Below are 25,220 nucleotides of genomic sequence, written 5' to 3'. Positions count from 1 at the left end.
TAAAAAAAAAGGGTTTATTCCTGTCGTATCCGAGCATTGCATTCAGGGATTGTGGGGGGAAAGTACGGGGCTCACTCAGTCTTTGCAGTCGAGGTGTTATCGGCAATAGTTTTTAGATTTTTGCAGGGGAGAGAGAGGGGGGCTGCGTTCATCAGCTCTGCCCGTCACGCTCTGCAACGAGCAACGCGGTGTGCTGGCCCCCACTGGAGATGGACAGCACCTCCCTGTTCTCCAGCTGCTGGCCTGACATCTGGACTGGGCTCCACACGTCTTCCTCGGTGCCCGTGCTCAGCTGGAAGTTCGTTCCCATTCCCCAGGCAAAGGCTCGGCCTAGCGGAACAAACCAAAAAAAAAAGCGTCAGAAATAAATATACTCTTGAGCTCCGAGGTCTTGGTGCTATCTCCAAGCAGGAACAAGACAAGGGGAGTCCTGAAAGAATGGCAGGAGTTTGATTATTCAACTCAAAAATACAGGCAGTACCAAACCCCCACGAGAAATCAATCACTTTCTATGGGGAGAGTATGGAGACTGAAGAAGGAGTGGTGGAGGAGAGGGGTAGGGAAACAAAAGCTTGGATACAAAGGGACGGCACAGTGGTTGGCACTGCTGCCTCACAGCGACAGGGACCTGGGTTCGATTCCCAGCTTGGTCACTGTCTGTGCCGAGTCAGTACATTTTCCCCAGGTCTGCGTGGGGTTTCTCCAGGTGCTCCAGTTTCCTCCCATAGTCCGAAAGACGTGCTGGTTAGATGTACTGGCCATGCTAAATTCTCCCTCTGTACATCAACAGACGCCGCAGTGTGGCAACTAGGGTACTTTCACAGTAACTTCATTGCAGCATTAGTGTAAACCTCCTTGTGACACTAATAAATAAACTTTAAATTGGCTTGACAACAGAGGACAGAGGTGGTTGCAGTGGGTTCTTTTTAAAACTGGAGGCCTGTGACCAGCGGTGTGCCTCAGGGATCAGTGCTGGGTTCACTGTTATTTCTCACTTATATTAATGATTTGGGTGAGAATATAGGAAGCATGGTTGATAAGTTTGTAGGTGACACCAAGATTGGTAGACTAGCGGACAGCCGAGAAAGTTATCCAGGATTGCAATGGGATCTCGATCAATTGGCCAGTGGGCCGATGAATGGCAGATGGAGTTTAATTTAGATAAACGTGAGGTGATGCAGTTTGGTAGATCAAATCGGGGCAGGACCTACTCAGTTAATGGTAGGGCGTTTGGGAGAGTTCTAGAACAAAGAGATCTAGAGGTGCAGGTTCACAGCTCCTTGAAAATGGAGTCACAGGTGGACAGAGTGGTGAAGAAGGCATTCAGCATGCTTCGTTTCATTGGTCAGAACATTGAATACAGGAGTTGGAATGTGTTTTGTTGAAGTTGTACAAGATATTGGTAAGGCTACACTTGGAATACTGTGTACAGTTCTGGTCAACCTATTATAGAAAGCGTATTATTCAATGAGAAAGAGTGCAGAAAAAAAATTACCAGGATGCTACCAGGACTTGATGGTTTGAGTTCTATGGAGAAGCTGGATAGACTGGGACTTTTTTCCTCTAGAGCGAAGGAGGCTTAGGGGTGATCTTATTGAAGTCTATAAAATAATGAGGGGCATAGATAAGGTAGTTAGTCAACATCTTTTCCCAAAGGTAGAGGAATCTAAAACTAGAGGGCTTAGGTTTAAGGTGAGAGGGGAGAGATACAAAAGGACCCAGAGGTGCAACTATTTCACACAAAGGGTGGTCAGTGTCTAGAACAAGCTGCCAGAGGCAATAGTAGAGACAGGTACAAATTTCTCTTTTAAAAAGCATTTAAACAGTTGCATGGGTAAGATGGGTACAGAGGAACATGAGCCAAATGCGGGCAGTTGGGACTAGCTCAGTGGTTAAAAATTGGGTGGCGTGGACAAGTTGGGCCGAAGGGTCTGTTTCCATGCTGTAAACCTCTATAGCTCTCCAACTTACCATCCTTGCTGACGGCATAACTCACAGAAGCCCCACAAGCCACCGTAGCGATCACAGGGAGTCCCTGAATGAGGGTGGGTGTACTCTTCTCTGTCCCATGCTCTCCCAGCCCCAGGCGGCCATACTCCGCTCGGCCCAAGCTGTACACTTTGCCTTTTATTAAAAAAAGAAACACACAAGATCAGAATTAATGACAAGAAAGGACAAGTAAAAATAGCAAGCTTGTCTGAAAAAAAAATATTTTACTATCCGAACTCAGCACCTCCAAAGTTTCATTATTTGCTTGGGACTTCCTTCCATAGTACACGTCTAGACACAAGTATATTCTGGAAAACATTGCACAGGTGCCTGGCGATAGGACAGTGGCAGTGATAGCTTGGTGAGCATCACTGCCTTGTGTACAACCTGCCCAACTTCATCCCCTGGCCATTGTAACGGGTGTTTCAGTGCCCCCAGTAACATGTCAGAAGGATTTCATTTTATCCATTTTGGGCCTAGGGGTGTTGACTGCACCAAACCTACATTGCCCAGCCTAAGTTACCCTCAAGGAGTAGCGAGCCACTCTCTTTAACCTGCAGTTGCCAGTTTGATACAATGGAGTGCTTCTCTACCCTACTTCAGAGGGGAGTTAACTGCACACGCTACTCCAGCTGTAGCCTAACCAAAGTTTTATAAAACTCCAACATAACCTCCCTACTGCCACAACTGATATGGAAAGTGTCCTGTACGCCCTCTTAATTATCCTATTCCGGGGTCTGTTGACAATCACCTTCGGATCACATGTTCCTCTGAGTAATGTCTGCTATTCATTCAGGACTCTCTTGTCTTGTTACTGCTTGGAGACAGCACCAAGACCTAGAAGCTCAACCAACAGAGAGAACTTCAAGGATTATAATCTCCGAATTATTACCCGGGCCATGTGCAGCTGTAAGATTAAGAAGGAGGGCACCTGGCTGAAGGAGTGAAGTGTGAAAGAGGATTTGCATTTCATGTGGCAGAGGCACCAGTATTGGGACAGGAAGGTACATTAGAAAGTGACTCATGAGGTCCATGCACAGGGTCCCCATGAGGTCATCACAACTGAGATAATGGAATGGAAAGCCACACTTCTAAATTTGCAGAGGATACAAAGATAGGCGACACTGTAGATGGGAGCATAAGCTCACAAGAGATACTGTAGATTAAGCAAATGGCTAAAACTGTGGAAAATGGATTTCAACATAGGCAAATGGGAGGTGATCTGTTTTGGATCTAAAGGAGGATAGGGAAAAGTTAGAAAATGTGGAAGTCTAAAGAGACTTCAGGCCCAGGTACACAGGTAACAAGAGGACACGGGGTACAGCACATACTTCCACCATTCTTTATCAACTCAACATTCCTATAATGACACAGCTCATCCTCAAGATTTCTCCTCGGTTGATGCTCTTATTACAGAGCTGTAAAAAAAAAATCTTTGTCTGGCCGACAGACTAACTCATAACTGCCTCCTGCAATGGCCTAGCAAGCAACTCAGCTCAAGGACAATTATGGATGGGCAAGACATGCTGGCACTGCCAGCAATGCTCACATCCCATGAAAGAATCTGCTCTGAAAACTCTGCTCACATTTTGACAGTAAAATCCACATTCCAAAACAATCACATTAAACAACCCATAACATTTGTCTCTTTTTAAAAAAAGGAGTTAACTCGCTCCATCTCCCTCTCCTTAAAAAGAAATCCTAGGATCCACATCTTCACCAAAAACAAATCAGTTCTTCCTTGGGTCATCTCCTATCTGTGTACCAAGTTTCGCTGAAATCCATCCATTAGTTTTTATTGTTCACAGATGGCCAGATTAATGGGTAAAATATATTACCCAGCTCACCGTCAGAAATAGTTAAAATACTGCATTTCTGGGGCAGAAAATAATCAATAAAGCTAAAGGAACATTTTAGATCTAGTTTCAACCATGCAAAGTCCTGGTCAGATTACACGTGGCGTACTGAGAGCGTTCTGCGTTCCACACCGTGTACGAGCACAGCTTAAACAGTTCTCTCTGTGGCTGTGTTTCCCGGATTTCCTCCGGGTGCTCCTGTTTCCTCCCACAGTCTGAAAGACATGTGCTGGTTAGGTGCACTGGCCATGCTATATCCTCCCTCAGTGTACCTGAGCAGGCACCAGAGTGTGGCGACTAGGGGATTTTCACAGTAATTTCACAGCAGTGTTAATGCAGGCCTATTTGTGACACTCATAAAATAAATTAAAAAAAAGAAAGCAAACAGCACTCCAAAGGTTAAACTGTGAGGAGAGAATACACAAACTAGGGGTATTCCCTGGAATTTAGGGAGGTTAAGGTGCAATTTGATGAAATTTCTCAAGACATTAAGGGAAACAGGCAGGATAGATAGAGGGAAACTATTCGTGCTGGCTTTAGGGAGTCGTGGAATACATGGAATAATCTAAAAATTCCAGCCAGACCTTCCTAGAGGGAAATTAGAAAACATTTTGACACTCAAATGGTGCTGGAAGTTTGAAACTCTCTCCTGCAAATAGCAATTGACACTAAAATCACTTGTTCAATTTAAATGAAATCATAGAAATCACAGAATATAAATAATGACGAAATATTCATTAAGTACAGGGATTAAGGAATAGGTGGCAAAGATGGGCACATGGAGTTAGGCTGCAAATGGGCCATGATCTCACTGAATGGCAGCACAAGTTTCAGGGGGTAAAGGGCCTCTCCCCGTTCCCATGCACCTATTGGGTAAGGACAGCAGGTTTCCTTCCCTAAGGAATCAGTGAACCAGTTAGATTGTTACAAGAAATTCACAACAGCGCTGGTACCAGCTTTTCATTTCCAGATATTTTATTAAAAGTGCATTAATATTCTCAAACAGAACCATACAACAGGAGAGGAGGCCATTCATCCCGTCATCAACGTGCCAGCTCACTGAAGGTGCTACCTACTTAGCCACAGTCCAGAGCTATCCCCGCCCCTCCCCCCTTCCTTAGCCTCACAATCAAGTATTGTTTGCAAATAGACAGATTCCCGTCATAAGCATTCACCGATGCCGGAATTCTACCACCTCGTCTGCCCGAGGCTCGTTTAAGATCGTGCCTGAGGCCAACGGAAAATGCCGTTCTGCGAGCCTCGCCCAGCCCAGAACCGGGGCAAGCGAGGTGGTAAAATTCGTCCTAATGTTACTTGGGACAAAACCACCACGGTATCAGGGCTTAGGTAAACACAGTACTGAGACAGCTTTGGATAAGCACTGGGATCAACTTCCTGCCAACCACTCCCAGGTGATCACTGATACAACAAGAATGCCAGTGAGGTCAATGAATTTTCAGCCAGAGGGTGGTGAATCTATGGAATTCATTGTCACAGGAGGCTGTGGAGGGCAGGTCACTGAATATACTTAAGATAAAGTCAGACAGGTCGATATTGGGATCAAAGTTACAAGGAAAATGTCACACTGGGAACGGTCAAGGACTCTGGGTCCATACTTGGAGCTTAGAAGAATGAGGGGGGGATCTTACTGAAACTTACAGGATACTGCGAGGCCTGGATAGAGTGGACGTGGACAGGATGCTTCCACTAATAGGAAAAACTAGAACCAGAGGGCACAACCTCAGGCTAAAGGGACGATCCTTTAAAACAGAGGTGAGGAGGAATTTCTCCAGCCAGAAGATGGTGAATCTGTGGAAGTCTTTGCCACAGGAGGAGGCTAGGTCACTGAATGTCTTTAAGACAGAGATAGATAGTTTCTTGATTAATAAGGGGATCAGGGGTTATGGGGAAAAAGGCAGGAGAATGGGGATGAGAAAAATATCAGCCATGATTGAACGGCAGAGCAGACCCAATGGGCCGAGTGGCCTAATTCTGCTCCTATGCCTTATAGTCTAAAAGGTGAGAGAATGGGGTTGAGAAACTTATCTGCTGTGATTGAGTGGCCTGGTTCTGCTCCTACATCTTATGGTCCAATAAAAGTCAGAAACGGAGACAGATGAGAAATGAGGTTTCACCCCCTTTTGGAAAACCACCGGATAAATGGAAGCAGCCCCCTATTGTACAAAGCTGCACAGTAACACCCACCTTCAGAGTCCAAGCATAGCGTGTGGTGCTGGCCACCGGAGAACTTGACCCAAGACTTTGTTGAGTTCTTGAACGCTGTTAGTTTGTGCGCTGAGTAACAGGGGGTAGTGCCTAATGTTCCTGCAGCAGAACAAACACAACATCTCACACATATATCTTCATCACTTTTCGTCCTTTCAGCTCATCTCTTTGCACTAAGACTAACGCAAAATCCTGCAGATACTGGAATCTGAAATATAAACAGCAAATGCTGGAAAACCTCAGCAGGTCTGACGGAGCTCTGACGAAGGGTCATCCAGACTCGAAACATTGGCTCTACTCTCTCCCCACAGATGCTGTCAGACCTGCTGAGGTTTTCCAGCATTTTCTGTTTCTCTCCCTTCTCACAGCCGTGTTTCTCCCAAAAGCACCAAGTCCAACCAAGCAAAAGCGATACCACACCCCCATCCCTGGAACTGCATGAAAAGGTGCTAGATAAACGCACACTGTTCTTGTTATTTAGGGCAGCAGACTGCAAGTTTATAGGCAACATTTCTTTCTGATTGTGCTCACCTAGCTGATGATAGTTGGACAGTCCAAAACCGTAGACATGTCCTTCCTTGGAAATCGCAAACGTACAATATGCCCCGCAGAAAACATCACGAAATTTCACCTTCCCGCTCCCCTTGGCTTTCAGATTGAGGCTCTTGGGAATCAGGAGTCGCTCTGAACAAATTAAACAGAAATAACTGGTGATTAAATGGAATAAAATGCCTTTAATAATCTCGACTGTAAGGGACGCCGCAGTAAATGGGCCGCTCGCTGTTCCTGATCAACTAATGACGCAAGTTAAGAGGGCTGTGATTGCAACATAACGCTGATCAGTTTACTGGGCAAAGTGGGAGAGTCAATTATTAAGGGACATAGGTTTAAGGTGCGAGGGGCAGGGTTTAAAAGAGATACAAGGCAAGTTTTTTTTAATACAGAGGGTGATGGATGCCTGGAACTCGTTGCTGGGGGAGGTAGTTGAAGCAGATACGATAGTGATTTTTAAGATGCATCTGGACAAATACACGAATAGGATGCTCCTGAGAGTCGGGCACTGTAGGAGTTCGCATCATATTTACCGAGACCTCTCCTTCCTCCCCTGTTTGTAAAGCATTCTGCAATTCTTCCGAGCTGCCCCTGTTCGCCACAGCCAGAGGTGTAAATATCACCGTCGACAGATAGCAACGCCAAGTGGTCATTGCCTGGAAATAAAGAGCAGAAAGGAAATGCTTTGGTCAACAATATTCAGTGGAAGAGCTCATCAGTGTTCAAACAGCGGAGCCAGCTTACCATTCACCGACATCAGCCCCGGGACCAAAACTTGCAATTCCCCCAACATCAGTGTGGTCACATCAATAACAAGAACTCAGGCAGCACGGTGGCACAGTGGTTAGCACTGCTGCCTCACAGCTCCAGGGACCCCGGTTCAATTCCAGCCTTCGGTGACCGTCTGTGCAGAGTTTGCACGTTGTCCCCGTGTCGGACTGGGTTTCCTCCCACAGTCAGGAAAACAGACTGGTTAGGTAGACTCGCCATGCAAAATTGCGAGGTGTAGGTTAGATGGATTAGCCATGGGAAATATGCAGAACTGCAGGAACAGGGCACGGGAAGAGGACCTGGGCAAGATACTCTGTCAGTGAATAGGTGCATATCCCGATGGGCCGAGTGGCCTCTTCTGCACTGTAGGGATTTTATGAAATGAAAAGAAAAATAGAAAAGGCAAGCACTTATATAATCCATTCCACAACCTCAAGACATCCCAAAGCATTTAATGAAGTGTAATAACGCAGGGAGCACAGCAGCCATTTGCTCCCACAAATGGCAGTGTGCGAGAGTAGGCAACTTCTTTACAAATAGAAATGTTCTTTTGCAGGATAAACATTAGCCAGAACACCATGGCTCAGCTCATCTTTAATTATAGCGTTGTAGGATTTTGCAAGTCCATACCTCATCCGAAAGATGGCACCTCAGACAGGACAGCACGCCCTCAATGCTGCACTGCAGTGTCAGCCATTGCTACGTTCAAGGCTCTGAGGTGGGAGTTCAACCCACAACCTCGTACATCTGAGGTGTGAGAGCGCTACTCACTGCACCACTGTTGGCAATAAAAAGGCTGAAGGAGTCCTAGGGGCAAGCCTGCCTTCAAAGTCCTCAGGGCAACCAGCAGTGTCATAAGAACATAAGAAATAGGAGCAGGAGTAGGCCATCTAGCCCCTCGAGCCTGCCCCGCCATTCAATAAGATCATGGCTGATCTGTCGTGTCTCAGTTCCACATTCCCGCCCTCTCCCCATAACCCTTAATCCCCTTGCCTATCAAAAACCTATCAACCCGCGTCTTAAAAATATTTAGCGAGGCAGCCTCCACCACTTCAACGGGCAGAGAATTCCAGAGATTCACCACCCTTTGAGTGAAGAAGTTCCTCCTCAACTCCGTTCTAAACCGCCCCCCCCCCCCTTTATCTTGAGGCTGTGCCCTCTAGTCCTACTGTCCTTTCTGAGTGGGAAGAGCCTCTCCACCTCTATCCTATCCATCCCATTCATCACCTTATATATCTCAATGAGATCTCCCTTCATTCTGGCTTAGGTCACTGTCTTTGTGGAGTCTACACATTCTCCCCATGTCTGCGTGGGTTTCCTTCAGGTGCTCCAGTTTCCTCCCACAATTCAAAAGACATGCTGGTTAGGTGAATTGGCCATGCTAAATTCTCCCTCAATGTACCCAAACAGGTGCTGGAGTGTGGCGCCTAGGGGATTTTCATAGTAATTTCACTGCAGTGTTAATGTAAGCCTGCTTGTGACACTAATAAATGAATTAAACTAAAACTAAAACCTCAGCCGGTCTGAAGGCATCCATGGAGAGAATAGAGCCAACATATCAAGTCTGGATGACTCCTTGTCAGAGCTTCCGTGGTAATTTGCTTTTATATTGTGGCAATAGTAACTGTTCAAATCAAACAGGAATCTGTAAATGTCAAGGTATGCCAAATGGAAAAAAGAACACCAGCATGTTTATAACTCTCATCTCGTGGTTCCTTATCTTCACCCCAGCCCTCCCTAGGAAAGTTCCCCCCATTGCGTCTGATGCAGAAAGCCCCTTGTACACCTGGATCAAACTAGACTGAGAGTGAAGTCTTCTCACCTGAGGTGATCTTAACTATAGGAACATCAAGGGGGATTTTCTGTGGGAGAAAGCTGGTCTTCATGGGTTCCAGTAGTCCTATAACGCCATTGTTATCCTGTAGGAATCCACATTTAAACACAGGTTAAGCACGAAAATCAGAGTGCTACAACAGCCTTTCAAAACATACAGCGAGGGAAAAAAAAAATAAAAACATCTCTCAAAGTTTTGTAGGAATAACAGCTGATAAAACTGGAAAACTAAAATTAAAAATAATATGAAGGCAAGGTATGATTTGATGGACCCGGAAGGAGAAAATACAAAAGTCAGGTGTCAGGCATGACGGAGTGGCTGAGTCACAGGGAAAAGTCCCACTACAGAAACCCAAGTACAAAATCTAGGCTGGCACTGCCAGTGCCAAGGGAGTGCTGCACTGTCAGAAGTGCATGTCACAGTTTTAACGAGACTAAGGCCCTGACTAAACTCATAAGTAGATGTAAATGATTCCATTGCAGTACTTTGAAGGAAAGCAGAGAAGCACTGCCCAGTGCCCCAGCCAATATTCATCCCTCCAATAATTCCATATCAATCACTTTGTTTGTGGGAGCTTGTTGCACCAAAATGTGCTGCTGCATTTCCTCCATTTAAACAGCAACCAGACTGTCAAAGAACTCAAGCTGTTGCAGGGCATTTTGGGACTCCCAGAGGTCACAAAAGATACAACACAAATCCAGGTCTTTCTTATTCCTCCTTAATAAACCAACTGGGTAATGGGGAGGCGATGGCCTAGTGGTATTATCGTTAGACTATTAGTCCAGAAATTCAGCTAATGTTCTAGCGACCCAGGCTCGAATCCCAAATTCAATAAAAAAAACCTGGAATTAAGAATCTACTGGTTACCATGAAACCATTGTCAATTGTCAGCAAAAGCCATCTGGTTCAGTAATGTCCTTTAGGAAGAAAATCTGCTGTCCTCACCTGGTCTGGCCTACATGTGACTCCAGAGCTACAGCAATGTGACCGACTATTAAATGCCCTCAGGGATGGGCAATAAATGATGGTCCAGCCAGCAATGCCCACAACCCATGAATGAATACAAACAAAAATGTAATAGAGACAGGGGCTGTTTCTCACTGTTCATTAACACACTATTTTTATCAGAATTCTTTGATATTTGTCAAGAAAGATCTGCTCTACAAATTGACTAAAAAGTGCTGGAAATTTGAATCAAGTCACCAGTAATCATAAGAACATAAGAAATAGGAGCAGGAGTAGGCCATCTAGCCCTTCGAGCCTGCCCCGCCATTCAATAAGATCATGGCTGATCTGTCGCTGCTCAGTTCCACATTCCCGCCCTCTCCCCATAACCCTTAATCCCCTCTCTTATCAAAAACCCATCAACCCGCGTCTTAAAAATATTTAGCGAGGCAGCCTCCACCACTTCAACGGGCAGAGAATTCCAGAGATTCACCACCCTTTGAGTGAAGAAGTTCCTCCTCAACTCCGTTCTAAACCGCCCCCCCTTTATCTTGAGGCTGTGCCCCCTAGTCCTACTGTCTTTTTTGAGCGGGAAGAGTCTCTCCACCTCTATCCTATCCATCCCATTCATCACCTTATACATCTCAATGAGATCTCCCCTCATTCTTCTAAACTCTAATCACCTTGGCTTTTTCAGGATGATAGATCCAAATTTCCACAACCCCGTGTGCGAACTAAACATTTACTGCCTTCCCTCCAAACAGAATTATGAAATAGTTGGGTCTAATATCTCAGCATGCTGGTACAGTGCTTAGCACTGCTGCCTCACAGCTTCAGGGACCCGGGTTAAATTCCAACCTTGGGTCACAGTCTGTGTGGAGTTTTGCACGTTCTCCCCGTATCCACGCGGGTGCTCCAGTTTCCTCCCACAGCCCAAAGATATGCAGATTAGGTTGACTGACCATGTTAAACTGCCCCTTACTATCAGGGGGACTAACAGGGTAAATACTTGGGGTTGTGGGGATAGAGCCTGGGTGGGATTATTGTTAGTGCAGGCTTGATGGGACAACTGGCCTCCTTCTGCACTGTAAGGATTATGAAATACCTCAATTCAAAACAGAAGTCCTGTTGCAGGACAAGTTCCAAAGAGGCCTCATATTGGACTCGAAGCGTAGCTCTGATTCTCTCTCCACATTTGCTGCCAGACCCTCTGAGATTTTCCAGCATTTCTGGCTTTTTATTCCTCACCTCAGAACCATCTGGTTAGAATCATCGAATCATAGAATCTTTCGCCAAATTACTTTAATTGTGCCCTTGCGTTTCCGATCCTCCTGCTACTGGGAACGATTTCCTCCCACCTGATCCACCAACACTACTGGCTTTTAAAGATCCCCTCTCGTAACTTACCCTGAAGGAGCCCCAGATATAGACCTGCCCAATGTCAGTCAGAGCCGCACTGTGACTATCACCGGCAGAAACTTGGACCACGTGTTCGTTGAGTGCGACGCGAGCAGGGATTGTGTCTGACCCATCCTGCGATGTATCGCGGCCGAGGGCACCTTCATCATTGCAGCCAAACGTGTAAACCTGAAAAACAAAGAGCAAGAGAAACAAAGTCAGGATTATCCAACATCACTGGCTTCAAACAATTCGCACAGCCTTAACAGGTCATCCCTACCCGTCGGACTTCTCCCCAGAGTCCCTCAACCATCATCACTAAAAACAGCTATCCCAATCGTTTGTCGCATTGCTGCTTGTGGGAGCTTGCTGTGCACAAAATGGCTGCCACCTCTCCTACATAACTACACTAGTGCTCCACTAGCTGTGAAGCTGAGTGCGGCACGGTGGCACAGTGGTTAGCACTGCTACCTCACAGCACCAGGGACCCAGGTTCAATTCCGGTCTCAGGTCACTGACTGTGTGGAGTTTGCACTTTTTCTCCCTGTCTGCGTGGGTTTCCTCTGGGTGCTCTGCTTTCCTCTCAGTCCAAAGATGTGCAGGTTAGGTTGATTGGCTAAATTGACCCTAATTTCAGGGGGATTAGCGGGATATATGAGGGGTTACAGGAATAGGACCTGGGTGGGATTGTGGCCAGTGCAGACTCAATGGGCTGAATGGCCTCCTTCTGCACTGTAGGGATTCTATGATTCTCTCTTTGGGACATCAAAGTTGTGGTATAAAGTGCTATATAAATGCAGAACCTTCTTTCATTCACAGACCAAAAAAGCAGCAAGAAAATGCATGAATACTCAGCCCTGGGAAAAGTTATTGGTTTTCCCATTTCACCCAGTTCTGATCAAATGTTAGCTCTCCATTGAAATTCCTCAAGTTTTCCCATGATTTGGTGCTTTTAGAATCACAGAACGACACAATACCACAGAGGGCCATTTGGCCCATCATGCTTCCACTGGTCTCTCAGTGGGGCTATGCAGTTGGCCCCACTCTCCTGTCTTTTCCCTATAACCCAGAAAGCTGAAGCGAGGCTTTGTCCAGATTGTTAACACAAAACCAGGCGGGAGGGCACGGGATGTAACTTATTATCAAATTGAGGTGAGGGACGTGTCCTTTTATTTTTAACTCATTGAGATGTGGGCTTGGGTGGCTAGGCCAACATTCATTCCCATCCCTAACTGCCCTCAAGGAAGTGATGGTGAACCATCTTCTTGACCCCCTGCAGTCCACGTGGTGCAGGTACACCCACAGTGCTGTTGGAGAGGGAGTTCCAGGATTTTGAACCAGTGATAATACATAAATGGTGATATAATTCCAGGTCAGGGTAGCGTGTGGGATTTGGCCGGGAACTTGGGAAATGGTGGTGTTCCCACGTGCCTGCAATACTTGTTCTTCCCAGTGCTAATGACCACAGGTTTAGAAGATACTGCAAGTTGCTGCAGTGTAGATGGCACACAATGCTGTCATTGTCAGCCGGTAATAGAAGTGAACGTTAAGGTGATGGATGGGTGTCAAGTGGGCTACTTTGTCCTGGATAGTGTCAAGCTTCTTGACTGTGATTGGAACTGCACTCATCCAGATCAGTGGAGCACATTCCATCACACTGCTGACTTGTGCCTTGTAGATCACAGACAGGGCTTTGAGAAGTTAGGTGGGGAGTTACTCACCACAGAATTCCCAGCCTTTGTTCTACTTTTGTAGCCACAGCACTTATCTGATCTTTGTAGCTATGGTGTACAGACATCATATCCTTCTGTCACTGTACACTAAAAGCAATATATGGAAAATGATCAGAGTAGCAACGCAACATTATTTATAGCATAAAGTTTCCAAATTAAGAAAGGACCTGGCCACATGATTAGAAACCAGCAATTTGCCTTACAGCCAGAGTTTCAATGGACAGTTTGTCATGAGTCATGGTGCAAGAATGCAAGCACTCTTTGCATTCTGGACACAGGGTTTCAAATGGTATTGCATTGTCACTCATGCATTAAGTATTAATGGTCTTCACACAGGTTCACAATGGAGCTCCTTTCACCTGATAAAGGCCAGTGAATAGGATCTGAACGACAGCACTAATTACCACTCCTAGCTGAAATTTCTCACCTATTCACAGTCAATGGTAAATCCAACACCCAGTACGTTGTAGATTACACACACTGAAATGCTATCATTTGCACTATTGAGTCATCAGCAACTCCCACAAAATACAATTAACTCATCGACTGGAGGGAACCATTAGCATTAAGGAAACATTTGCATTTATATAGAACCTTGCAGGTGCTTAAGAAATTCGAAAGCACTTCACAACCAATGAGTTAATCTTAAAAGAAAATGCTGGAAAATCCCAGAGGATCTGACAGCATCTGTGGAGAGAGAATAGAACCAATATTAAGTCTGGATGCAGACTCTGCGGTATTTTGCTTTTATCTTGAGTTAATTTTGGTGATGTCATGGCTGCTTTTAGAAATCTAGAGTTCTGGATTCAGACAGTGCACCACAGATCAGGAAAGATCAGCTGATTTGTGAAGGGACAGGCAGAGGAAGCATGTTCCCAATCCGTCCTGCCATCAATGATTCTGTACAGTTAATCTTAATAGAACAGTACTCTTGATTTTAAATTGCCTTTCCTTGTTCTCCCTACAAAAACAAACCACTTCATACTTCTCTGCACTCAGTATCATCTGTCAGTATCCTGTCTACATCCTGCTGAAGTCTCTCACTATCCTCCTCAGATTTCACAATAATTACACGCTTTATGTCATCTGCAAATTTTGAAATTGTGCCCCATCGATCCAAGTCTAATGTAATCAAGATAGCTGGTAGCACAGTGCTTAGCACTGCTGCTTCACAACTCCAGGGACCTGGGTTCGATTCCTGGCTTGGGTCACTGTGTGGAGTTTGCATGTTCTCCTTGTATCTGTGTGGTTTCCTATGGGTGGGCTGGGTTAAACATAGAACCCTACAGTGCAGAAACAGGCCCTTCAGCCCATCGAGTCTGCACCAACCACAATCCCACCCAGGCCCCTTTCCCCATACATTTACCCTCAAACCTACACATCCCAGGACACTAAGGGGCAATGTTAGCATGGCGAATCAACCTAACCCACACATCTTTGGACTGTGGGAGGAAACCGGAGCACCCGAAGGAAACCCACGCAGACACGAGGAGAATGTGCAAACTCCACACAGACAGTGACCCGAGCCGGGAATCGAACCCAGGACCCCGGAGCTGTGAAGCAGCAGTGCTAACCACTGTGCTACCGTGCCGCCCACAATCCAAAGATGTGCAGGTTAGGTTGATTGTCCATGCTAAAATTGCCCCTTAGTGTCCTGAGATGTGTAGGTTAGAGGGATTAGCGGGTAAATATGTAGTGATACACAGATAGGGCCTGGGAGGGATTGTGGTCAGTGCAGACTTGATGGGTCAGATGGCCTCTTTCTGCACTGGAGAGTATCTATGATCTAAGGTGGTTCTAGTACTGATTCCTGGGGAACCTCACTGCCCACCGATCCCCGTGTTCAGAAATAAAACAGCTGTTCACTACTACCATTACTTAGCTAACCTCCCATTATGCTGTCTCTGCCCTTTCTCTTTTATGCAGTTCAACTGTATTGACAAGTCAGTCATGTCGCACTTTGTCACCTATTAGAAGTTAATGTACACCACATCACCCTCTGTAGAAGGGTCACATGGACTCAAAATGTTAACTCTTGTTTTTTCTCCAGATGCTGCCAGATCAGCTGAGTCTATCCAGCATTTTTTTTGCTTTTAACCTCATCAACCATCTCTGTTCATAGAATCCCTACAGTGCAAAATGAGGCCATCCAGCTTATCAAGTCCGCACTGACCACAAACCCACCCATGCCCTATTCTTGTAACCCCATTTATTAACCCTACTAATCCCAACACTAGAGGCAATTTAGCAAGGCCAATCAACCTAACCTTATCTCATCAAAAGGTGCAAACAAACTGCATTAACACAATTTATCTTTAACAATTCTGCACTGAATTTCCTTAATTAATCCAAATCTACACAAGTGACTGATCATTAACTTTCAATTGTTTCTCAGCCTTTTGGCTAAGATAAAGATCAAGCCCAAGATGCGTCATCTCAAGAGGTAGAGACAGTATGCATAGGAGGTTAGCTAAGTGACAGGGTAGTACTGAACAGCTGTTTTATTTCTTCCCGTTGCCTCAAGAAAATAGCCAGCATAATCAAGGACCCCACACAGCCCAGACATTCTCTCTTCCACCATCCTCCACTGGAAAGGATAAAAAAAGTCTGAGGTCACGGACCAACTGACTCAAAAACAACTTCTTTCCTGTTATTATCAGGCTTCTGAATGGACTTACCTAGCATTAAATTGACCTTTCTCTACACCCTAACTATGACTGTAACACTACATTCTGCACCCTCTTGTTTCCTTTTCTATAAACGGTATGCTTTGTCTGTATAGCATGCAAGAAACAATACTTTTCACTGTACATTAATACATGCGACAATAATAAATCAAATCAAAGTCTTGTCAGCTTGGATCTTGTTTGTCCCTTTTATGGGGACCTTGAATTGGATTCAGTTGGATACTGAGTTTGGTTTTTGGAGCAAGCAAGGAATGGATTTGGATTTGCCCGGTCCATTCTGAGCACTGGCTTTGTAACTTTAAGAATGGAGCAAAAAATTAAAGAGACTATTAATTCACCTTTGTATTTCTTTAGGTGGAGGAATAACATTAAAATTACAGCCAGGCCATCGAAGAGTGAACTGTCCACCGATTTGGATGCTGGGCCAATTGACATTTGAGACTGACACTTCAAAGCAAGCACAGGGGAGTGCTGCACTGTCAGAGGAGCCATCCTATGGACAAGATGTTAAGTCGTCTGCTCTCACAGCTGTCTGTAAAAGAGTTCATGGTGCTATATCGAACAAGAGCAAGACATTTCTCCCTGTGCTCTGAACACAATTTGATTATTTGATTATTGTTTATTAGAAAACGTTTATCTGGTCATTTATCACATTGCAGTATGGATGCGCCTTGTTGTGTGCCAATCAGTTGTCCATACTGTGACACATCAGAAAGTACATCACTGGCTGTAAAGCGCTTTTGACCGCACGGAGCTCAGGGAAGACGGGATATCAATACCGCTCGTTGTTTCCGTACTTACGCTGCCAGATACCCCAAGGCAGACAGTGTGCATACCCCCAGCCTCCACCTGCACCACTTTCTCTGTCAATAGCTTGACAAATGCGGGTTTCTTCCTCTCCATCACATTTTCTCCGAGGCCGAGTTGGCCAACATCACCCTGGCCCAACGTCAGGACAATCCCAGGGATCGTCCCATGTGAGGAGTGAGAGACTGCGGGAAGGAAAATAACATCATTTATCATCACAAAGCAGAGACTAAACAAACAGAACCACACAGGCTAGAATCATAGAATCCCTACAGTGCAGAAGAGGCCATTCAGCCCATCGAGTCTGCACCGACTTTCTGAAAGAGTACCTTACCCTCGTCCTCTCTCCCAGCCTATCCCCATAACCCCACACCTTTCTCATAGCTAACCTATCCAATCTAAGGGGCAATCTAGCATGGCTAATCCACCAAACCCACACATTTTTGGACTGCGGGAGGAAACTGAAACACCTGGAGGAAACCCACGCAGACATGGGGAGAATGTGCAAACTCCAACACAGTCACCCAAGGCCAGGTTTGAACCCAGGTTCCTGACGCTGAGAGGCAGCAGTGCTAACCACTGTGCCACCATCCTTGGTCACAAGAGGATTAAAGGGATGATCTACTGGAGCTGGTTAAGATGATTAAAAGGGTCAGTAACGTGAAAGGAATTTCTCTGCTGGGGAATTGGGAAACAATGGGTAGGGAAGGTGTTGAGGTCGGGGGTCAATTAAAAATTCCAGAGCAGACAGACTGATATATTTTGTTAGGCATGGGTGGGTATTAAACGTTATAAGATCAAGGTAGGTAAGTGGAACTCATAGACATCACAGCAGCGCAGGCCATTTAGCTTAACATGTCATAGGGAAAATATTAGAAACCATTAAAGATGTTATGGAAGAGCACTGGAGGGAGGGAGGGAAGGAGGGAGGGAGAAGAGTCACATTCTACTGGAAACGTTAGCTGTGTTTCTCTCTCTATAGAAGCTGCCAGACCTGCTGAGTATTTCCAGCATTTCCAGTTTTTAAACAGCTGTTGGAGCAGGAATGAAATCAGAAGATTCAGGAAACTCCCAGCAGTTTCTAACAGTCATCACCATGAAAGACCAGCTCTGTCTCTCTAGCTGTAGATGCTGTCAGACCCGGAGATATTTTCCAACATTTGTCTGTTTTCAGTCCCAGCAGTATTTTGCTTTTATATTGGGGTGAGCAAGCTGGTTTATCTGTTGTCCCACCCGCCTCCACACAGTGAGCGCACTGCCCATCCGCTGCCTGGATGGAGATCAACCAACTGGATCAAACATCATGGTCTGTACAGGTCTCGCCCTGCTAAGTTTGCTCTGTTACTTACTCTGCTGTGGCAGGTAGATGATTTCTGTACAGGGACAACTAGCTTCCCATTCATGGTGCTTACAGTTCAAACAAGGGGCAAATACAACTTGATACAGCTTTCGTAGCCATCGGTGCCAGCAGTGAAAATTGACAGCTTTCCTGAGGAATGTGCAATCCAAGTACATACAAAGTCTGCCACACTGGCAAAGGCACAAGGTCACTTTCCACTGACATTTGGGGAGCAAGTGAAGTGCGTAACTTCAGCCACCAAGACTAACACACTGGGGCAAGAAACTGCAATGTCACAGATACATCTAGATGGAAAAAGGACCAAACCCAGTTCTCGCACCACCCCCAGAGACGTCATACTCTGGTGATGCAGGAGAGTAGGAGCAGTGTGACACACAGATCGTCTTGGTAACATCAACCAAACAAAAAGTGCAACCTCATCAACAGAGCTTGCAGACGTCACAAAGCAGGTCCATGATCTGGGAGCATGTTTAAACAGGAACGTTGATGTTTTAATTCCTGCTGCCCACTTAGCACAGATCTGGTTAACAGAGAGTCCGTCCTTCCTGATCCATTGTAGGAACCTACACCCAGGGCTGTCCAAACCACAGGTACACAATGGATTGGCCATTCCAATATAATTTGTTGGGAAGATTTCTGAAATTATGATTAATTGTTCATTAACCGGGAAAACATACAACCGGCTGGTTTATCCCAACGCACACTTTCTATTACAAAGTGAATGAGTGTGCAATTCAGTCAGCAATTACATCAAATCTCACCAGTTCCAAATTGTCCCACATGTAACAGGCAGAACCAACTGAAACTGTGCATGCGCAGTGTTCACGAACTGGCAGGTAATACAGTGTGGAATGTGTGGTGTTTGCCAATCTGGTGGCAATGTCAACAAGAACAAACTGCATTTATACAGGGCCTGTAAATGTGTCAGCAAGTTAGAATTTACTCTACAGGCCTGTCTCCAACACAGGATGCAATGTGATATCAAGACAATGCAATTATTGGGTGCATTGAGATTTGAATTTGAGATTTCTGCTTTTCCCACTTTTTTTTAAAAAGTTTATTTTATTGATCAGTGTCACAAGTAGGCTTACATTAATACTGCAATGAAGTTACTGGGAAAATCCCCTAGTTGCCACACTCTGGCGCCTGTTCGGGTACACTGAGGAAGAATTTAGCACGGCCAACACACCCAACCAGCACCTAATCTTTCAGACTGTGGAAGGAAACCAGAGCACCCGGAGGAAATCCACGCAGACACAGGGAGAACACACAGACTCCGCACAGTGACCCAAGCCGGGAATCGAACCCGAGTCCCTGGAGCCGTGAGGCAGCAGCGTGAAGGCTGGCAACACCAGAAGCAAGACCATTATCCATTACCCATAAAAGGCCACATATCTGCAGATTCCTCCAGCTTCGAAATCACTTCCCCTTGAATTAGCCACTTTTATAAAGAACCTTTCCGGAGGTTGAAACGGACACCCACCACAAGGAGACGGCATTTCACTCCCCTCATCTCACCAAGTCTCCCCCAGCACAACTGAGCTATTCCACACATGCTGCCCAACGCGAGGTCACCCTGCTCTACAAGGCTCAGTACCATACCGTATCCTGGATTATACACAAAACTGGCATCCACGTAGCACCTTTGCTAACCTCAGGACATCCCAAACCACTTTACAGTCAAATGAAGTACTTTTGAAACTTTGTCACTGTTGTAATGAGGGAAATTCAGCAGCCAATTTGTACACAGGAAGCTCCCACATGCTGCACATTGTTAACAACCACATACTCGTGGGATACATATTGGCCAGGACCCCAGCAGGGACACATACACACACATCCACGCACACCTTCTCTTCAATGAAGTTGTGCCATGGGATCCTTTACTGTCCATCTGGTGCGGACCTCAGTTTAAAATCTCAGCAGAAAGATAGCAATCCCTCAGTACTGCACCTGGGAAATCAGCTGAGATTTTTGTTCACAAATCACCAAGGTAGGACTTGAACTCATAAGCTTTGGGCTCAGAAGCAAGACCATTACCCATTGAACCAAGGCTGACCAAGTGGGTCAGTTAGTGCTTAAAATTTACTCTATTTTGAATTGCCAAATGTTTGCCAGACTTGGAACACACACCAGTGTGTCCAAGAACCACTAATGCATACTTTTAGGTGATCCACACAGGTTGGATTCACAAAGAGGTTTGTTTTTAATTCAATATAGAATGCTGACTTGTTCACCAAAAACCTGAGGGAGCTTCAGTGTACATAGTCAAAACAGCAAAGCTTAGGCCAGGGCCTGGAACGTACATGGGCACTGCGAGCTGACCAGTGTGCAGAAATTGCCAAGCCACTTGCTCAGCCAGCATTCTGTTGGGGCACCGATACGTGGGATCAATCCCAGACTCTCGAGACAAGGTTTTAACCGCCCTTCCTTTCCGATATTTCACCAGACTTCCTACCCGCGACATGACCACTTTCTCTCCACTCATACCACTGGAGGATTTTCCAAATGATAAACATCGAGATCATCTTCCTTGAGTGAAGGATAAAGCATGAACATTTGACCAAAAGTTTAAAATGCACCCAAAACAGTAAGCGAGTGAATAACAGTAATATTCACGATGGCAGAATGGTTAACACTGCTGCCTCACAGCTCCAGGGAACTAGATTCGATTCCCGTCTTGGGTCACTGTCTGTGCGGAGTCTGCATGTTCTGCCCGTGTCTTCCCATGGGCTCCCTCCGGGTGCTCCAGCTTCCTCCCATAGTCCGAAAGAAGTGCTGGTTAGGTGCACTGGCCATGCTAAATTCTCCCTCAATGTACCCAAAGCGTGGCGACACTTTTTCACAGTAACTTCATTGCAGTAACTACATCAATGCAGGAATATGAGCCTACTTGTGACACTAATAAATAAAATTTAAACATGTATATGCTGAGGTATGTTGGGAAGTTATTCAACCAAGTGAAGCTTCACAGGTCCAGCTGAACCTTGCTTAAGTCTACTTGTGACCAATAAATAAATTTTAAACACAGAACTCAGCCAGTACAAAGAACAAAAAAAAGTACAGCATAGGAACAGCCCACCAGTCCTCCAAACCTGCGCCAATCATGATGCCTGCCTAAACTGAAACTATGTGCACTTAGAGTCTGTATCTTTCCATTCCCATCCTTTCCATGTATTCGTCCAGTTGCCCCTTAAATGCCGCAATCCTACCTGTTCCCACCACCTCCCCGGGCAGCGCGCTCCAGACATTCACCACACTCTGTGTTAAAAAGCTTGCCTCACACATCTCCTCTAATCTAAGTAGTAATCGAAGAATCCCGACATGTTGCAAACTACAAAGTGAAAAGATACTCACGCTTTACTTTTTTACTTTCGTCATCTTGTGTATTCTCTTCATTATCTTTTGATCTTTTCACGGTCCTTTTCCCAGGCATCGCGTTCTGAAATTCCTGTCAAGCAATAAGATTTGAAATGAAATACATATGGAAGACTGATGGCATCAGAGATTTAGCTACACTGTGCTTTCGTGCTGGTGCGTTCTTGATGATCTTCCTCTTTTATAGCAAACAAATAAACCAACACAAATTCACTGAGGGACAAAGTAAAAGGGCCCCCCAAAAGGAAGGGGAATAGCCCGAACAAAACCAAAGTACAAAGGAAACTCAAAACATTAAATCAGTGTGGTGGTTATCAGGGTTTATAATGCACCTCAGCCCATGGTGCCCAACGGACACAGAATGTGTCAACTGCGCTCGTGGGCATTCCTGATGATCTTCAGATTAAAAGAACATGCACTCCCCATTCAATGACCCACTCCTCCACCCTTTTATAAATAACCATAGTAAGAAATCTCACAACACCAGGTTAAAGTCCAACAGGTTTATGAGATAGCATGAGCTTTCGGAGCACTGCTCCTTCATGGTGAACTAAATAAACCTGTTGGACTATAACCTGACGTTGTGAGACTTCTTACCGTGTCCACTCCAGTCCAACGCCGGCATCCCCACCTCATAAATAACTATAATCATTACAAAATAATTTGCTTGCCTGTTTTGTAACTGTCCCATTAAGGCATATTTTAATAAGACACAGATCTGTGATCAGAGTCCAAAGTTGGAATCAAATGTGTTATGCCTTTTGGAAGCTATCAGCTCCCATTCAGGTACAGCAGCCGTCTATATCTCAAAGCAGTCATGGACTTACCGTCCCACAGATTATTCAGTTCCTGGGGCCTTTGCAGCTCTGGAAGCAGTCCCTCTAGACTGCCCCTTTTCCCCAGAGCCCTGCAACTTTTGTTTCCCCTTTTGAGTTTATATCCAATTCCTTTCACAGCTGAATGTACTTCCACTCTCCCACCAGACTACAGATCATTTTAACTTTGCGTAGAGGGGAAAATATAAAATCATCTCCTTCCGCCACCCCCCCCCCCAACCCCATCCCCGGTGTTTTTGCCACAGCAAATTTTTTTTATTATAAAATAACCAAGAAACCCTGGTTATTGTCTGTAAGGCTGTTGTGGCAAGTTGGCTCTTAAGACTAACCAAAAAGGAAACAATGTCATTCAAACTGCCCGCTCACCGAGAGGAAAAAAATCTCTGGGGCCTAAAATGTTAGATTCTAAATCTCTTCGGTAACTCTCGCCAGCTACGCCCAAAACTTTTTTAAAAAAAGCCTCCCCCGTGAAAGGATAGCGAGACCCTGTTCATAAATTAAAACATTACACGTACAGGAATACCGCAGGAAGGTCAGAGAACCGAGCGATTATTCTGGATACTCCGGCAGCACAAGGCCTAAGCAGTGAGCAAAAGGAGCCAAATAGCCCAGCCGATGACAGCAAGCGAAACATGGGAAGCCCAGCCCGCCCCAGGCCCGCGACTTTTAAAAATATCCCGCGCCTCCAGTCGCAAACTTTCCTGCCCCTCCTCCAAAAAACACACACACGAACACAACGTTATTCACAAGCAAACAAAACTTATCACCTCCCGGCCGTTTAGAAGAAGTGATTCACTGTACAGAAGTGTAAGGGCTTGGGAGGGATTCGATGCCATGATTTAACAGAAGGGAGGGGGCGGGGAGGCGTGTGCCGTCCCGGAGCAGAGAATTAAAACTGGGAAAGATCTTGTTGCGGGGTCTGGGCCATGGTACCAGGGTAGGAGACTGATCCCGAAGTGATGGGACTGGAATGTGGGCTCCGGACGCCGCGGCGGCCGAACGTTCCAAAATAGAACGTGCCCGCACGCACACACACACATACACACCGGTCAGAACGTTGGGACAACACTCGACGTTCTAAATTGGAACGCTGGGACAACACTCGGCGTTCTAAATTGGAACGCTGGGACAACACTCGGCGTTCTAAATTGGAACGCTGGGACAACAAACGGCGTTCGGAGCGTGAGTGATCGCGGTCGCACCGAACTCTCCCCCTCAAACATTCATTTAATCTCCTCTCCTATTATCATACGGAGTAAATATATTTACCATTTCCTCTCACCTTCCTGCCGCCACCTCTCCCTCTCTGCTTCCCCAGCGCCACTGACAAACACCGACGCATGCCCAGGCCGGAGATCAGAGCCCGCGCACTTTGAAAAGGATGCGGAAGCAGCCAGAGAGAGAAGGGGAGGGGGTGGGGGATGGACTCATGGAGTGGAGCCAGTTGACTCTGGCTGGTCCCTGGACAAGAGGTCACGTTGTTGTCTTGTCTTCCTGCAGCTGTCGCTGCTGTTGCCACATGCTAACGTCTATCATTCTCAAACGCTTACCCCAGTCATTTGTTAAAGTCACTTTTGCATTCGGCAACTACATCGAGGTTCCCCAATAGGTCAAAATAAAAGCAAATTACTGTAGGTGCTGGAATCCGAAACAGAAAATGCTGGAAAACCCTAGCAGGTCTGACAGCATCTGTGGAGAGAGAATGGACACTATTCTCTCAGATGCTGACAGACTGTATTCTCTCTCCGCCGATGTTGTCACACCTGCTGAGATTTCTCAGCATTTTGGTTTTGTCCCCCAAAGGGAATTTTGACATCATTGATTTTAATGTGGGGTCAGTCGACGGAACTTTTAATTTACTACTGAGGATTTCAAACGGCACAAAATAGATAAATAGCCCGAGAGGCTGAGTTTCACTGTGGATTCTGCTACAATGTGGAGATAGAGGCGTTGGACTGGGGTAATCACAGTAAGAAGTCTCACAACACCAGGTTAAAATCCAACAGGTTTATTTGGTAGCACAAGCCACTAGCTTTTGGAGTGCTGCTCCTTCATCAGGTAAGTGGAAGTTCTGCTCACAAACAAAGCATATGACGACACAAACTCAATTTACAAAATTATTTTCCAAAATTATTATTTTACAATTTACAAAATTATTTTGTAAATTGAGTTTGTGTCTTTGTATGCCATATTTGTGAACAGAACTCCCACTTACCTGATAAAGGAATAGCACTCCGGAAGCTAGTGGTTTGTGCTACTAAATAAACCTGTTCTTACTGTGATTCTGCGACATACAATGCAGCTTTACAATACTCAAAACCATTCACAACTCCTCATTCTGAAGGAGTCCATGCCATGCAGCAAGACCTGAACAACATTCAGGCTTGAACTGGTAAGAGGTTAAAGTTTATTAGTCACAGGTAGGCTTACAATAACAATGCAATTAAGTTACTGTGAGAATTCCTTAGTCACCACACTCCGGCACCTGTTCGGGCACACTGAGGGAGAATTTAGCATGAGCAATGCACCTAACCAGCACGTCTTTTAGACTGTGGGAGGAAATCAGATGAAACCCACAAAGACACAGGGAGAACATGCAGAGTCCACACAGACAGTGACCCAAGCTGGGAATCAAAACCAGGTCCCTGGTATTGTGAGGCAGCAGTGCTAATCACTGTGTCAGAGTCAGGTAACATTCACACCACACAAGTGCTGGGCAATGACCATCTCCCCTTGACATTCAGCGGTATTCCTAATTCTGAATCCCCCACTATCAACATCTTGAGGGTTACCATAGAGCAGAAACTGAATGGAAGAGCTATATAAATACAGTAGCTTCAAGAGGCTG

At 45.6% G+C, this 25,220-nt stretch overlaps 1 protein-coding gene across 4 annotated transcripts; it reads right to left on the bottom strand.

The window, feature by feature from the left end:
* On the bottom strand, positions 1 to 23,755 carry rcc1 (regulator of chromosome condensation 1). Of its 4 annotated transcripts, none has more exons than XM_080211172.1 (10): positions 23,642 to 23,755; positions 21,516 to 21,609; positions 16,793 to 16,983; positions 11,581 to 11,760; positions 9,217 to 9,313; positions 7,157 to 7,279; positions 6,603 to 6,755; positions 6,051 to 6,170; positions 1,972 to 2,124; positions 1 to 330 (listed from the first exon to the last, which is right to left on the bottom strand). In XM_080211172.1, exons 1-10 carry the CDS (start codon positions 23,642 to 23,644, stop codon positions 152 to 154), a joined length of 1,293 nt encoding a protein of 430 aa, XP_080067298.1. In that variant the 5' UTR covers positions 23,645 to 23,755; the 3' UTR covers positions 1 to 151. The 4 variants fall into 4 exon arrangements, with proteins under 4 accessions (XP_080067298.1, XP_080067297.1, XP_080067296.1 ...); XM_080211171.1 differs by having other exon boundaries at positions 23,655 to 23,726; XM_080211170.1 differs by lacking the exon at positions 23,642 to 23,755 and adding an exon at positions 23,140 to 23,297.
* Positions 23,756 to 25,220: the final 1,465 nt, after the last annotated feature.

The sequence above is a fragment of the Carcharhinus amblyrhynchos genome, chromosome 24, assembly GCF_965287045.1.
Source record: "Carcharhinus amblyrhynchos chromosome 24, sCarAmb.v2.hapA, whole genome shotgun sequence".
NCBI lineage: Eukaryota > Metazoa > Chordata > Chondrichthyes > Carcharhiniformes > Carcharhinidae > Carcharhinus > Carcharhinus amblyrhynchos.
Note: the sequence above shows the minus strand (reverse complement) of the source record. Positions and strands in the feature narration are given on the sequence as shown.

Bases quoted from the DNA above. Each gene is read 5' to 3' on its own strand.
- rcc1 (XM_080211170.1), bottom strand. From the start codon at position 23,208: ATGGCATCGAATCCCTCCCAAGCCCTTACACTTCTGTACAGTGAATCA. The intron at 16,984-21,515 runs GTGAGTATCTTT...TCCTTCCCGCAG, and splicing joins CGAAAGTAAAAAAGTAAAGC to TCTCTCACTCCTCACATGGG. The intron at 2,125-6,050 runs GTGGGTGTTACT...TTTTAATAAAAG, and splicing joins GCTATGCTTGGACTCTGAAG to GCAAAGTGTACAGCTTGGGC.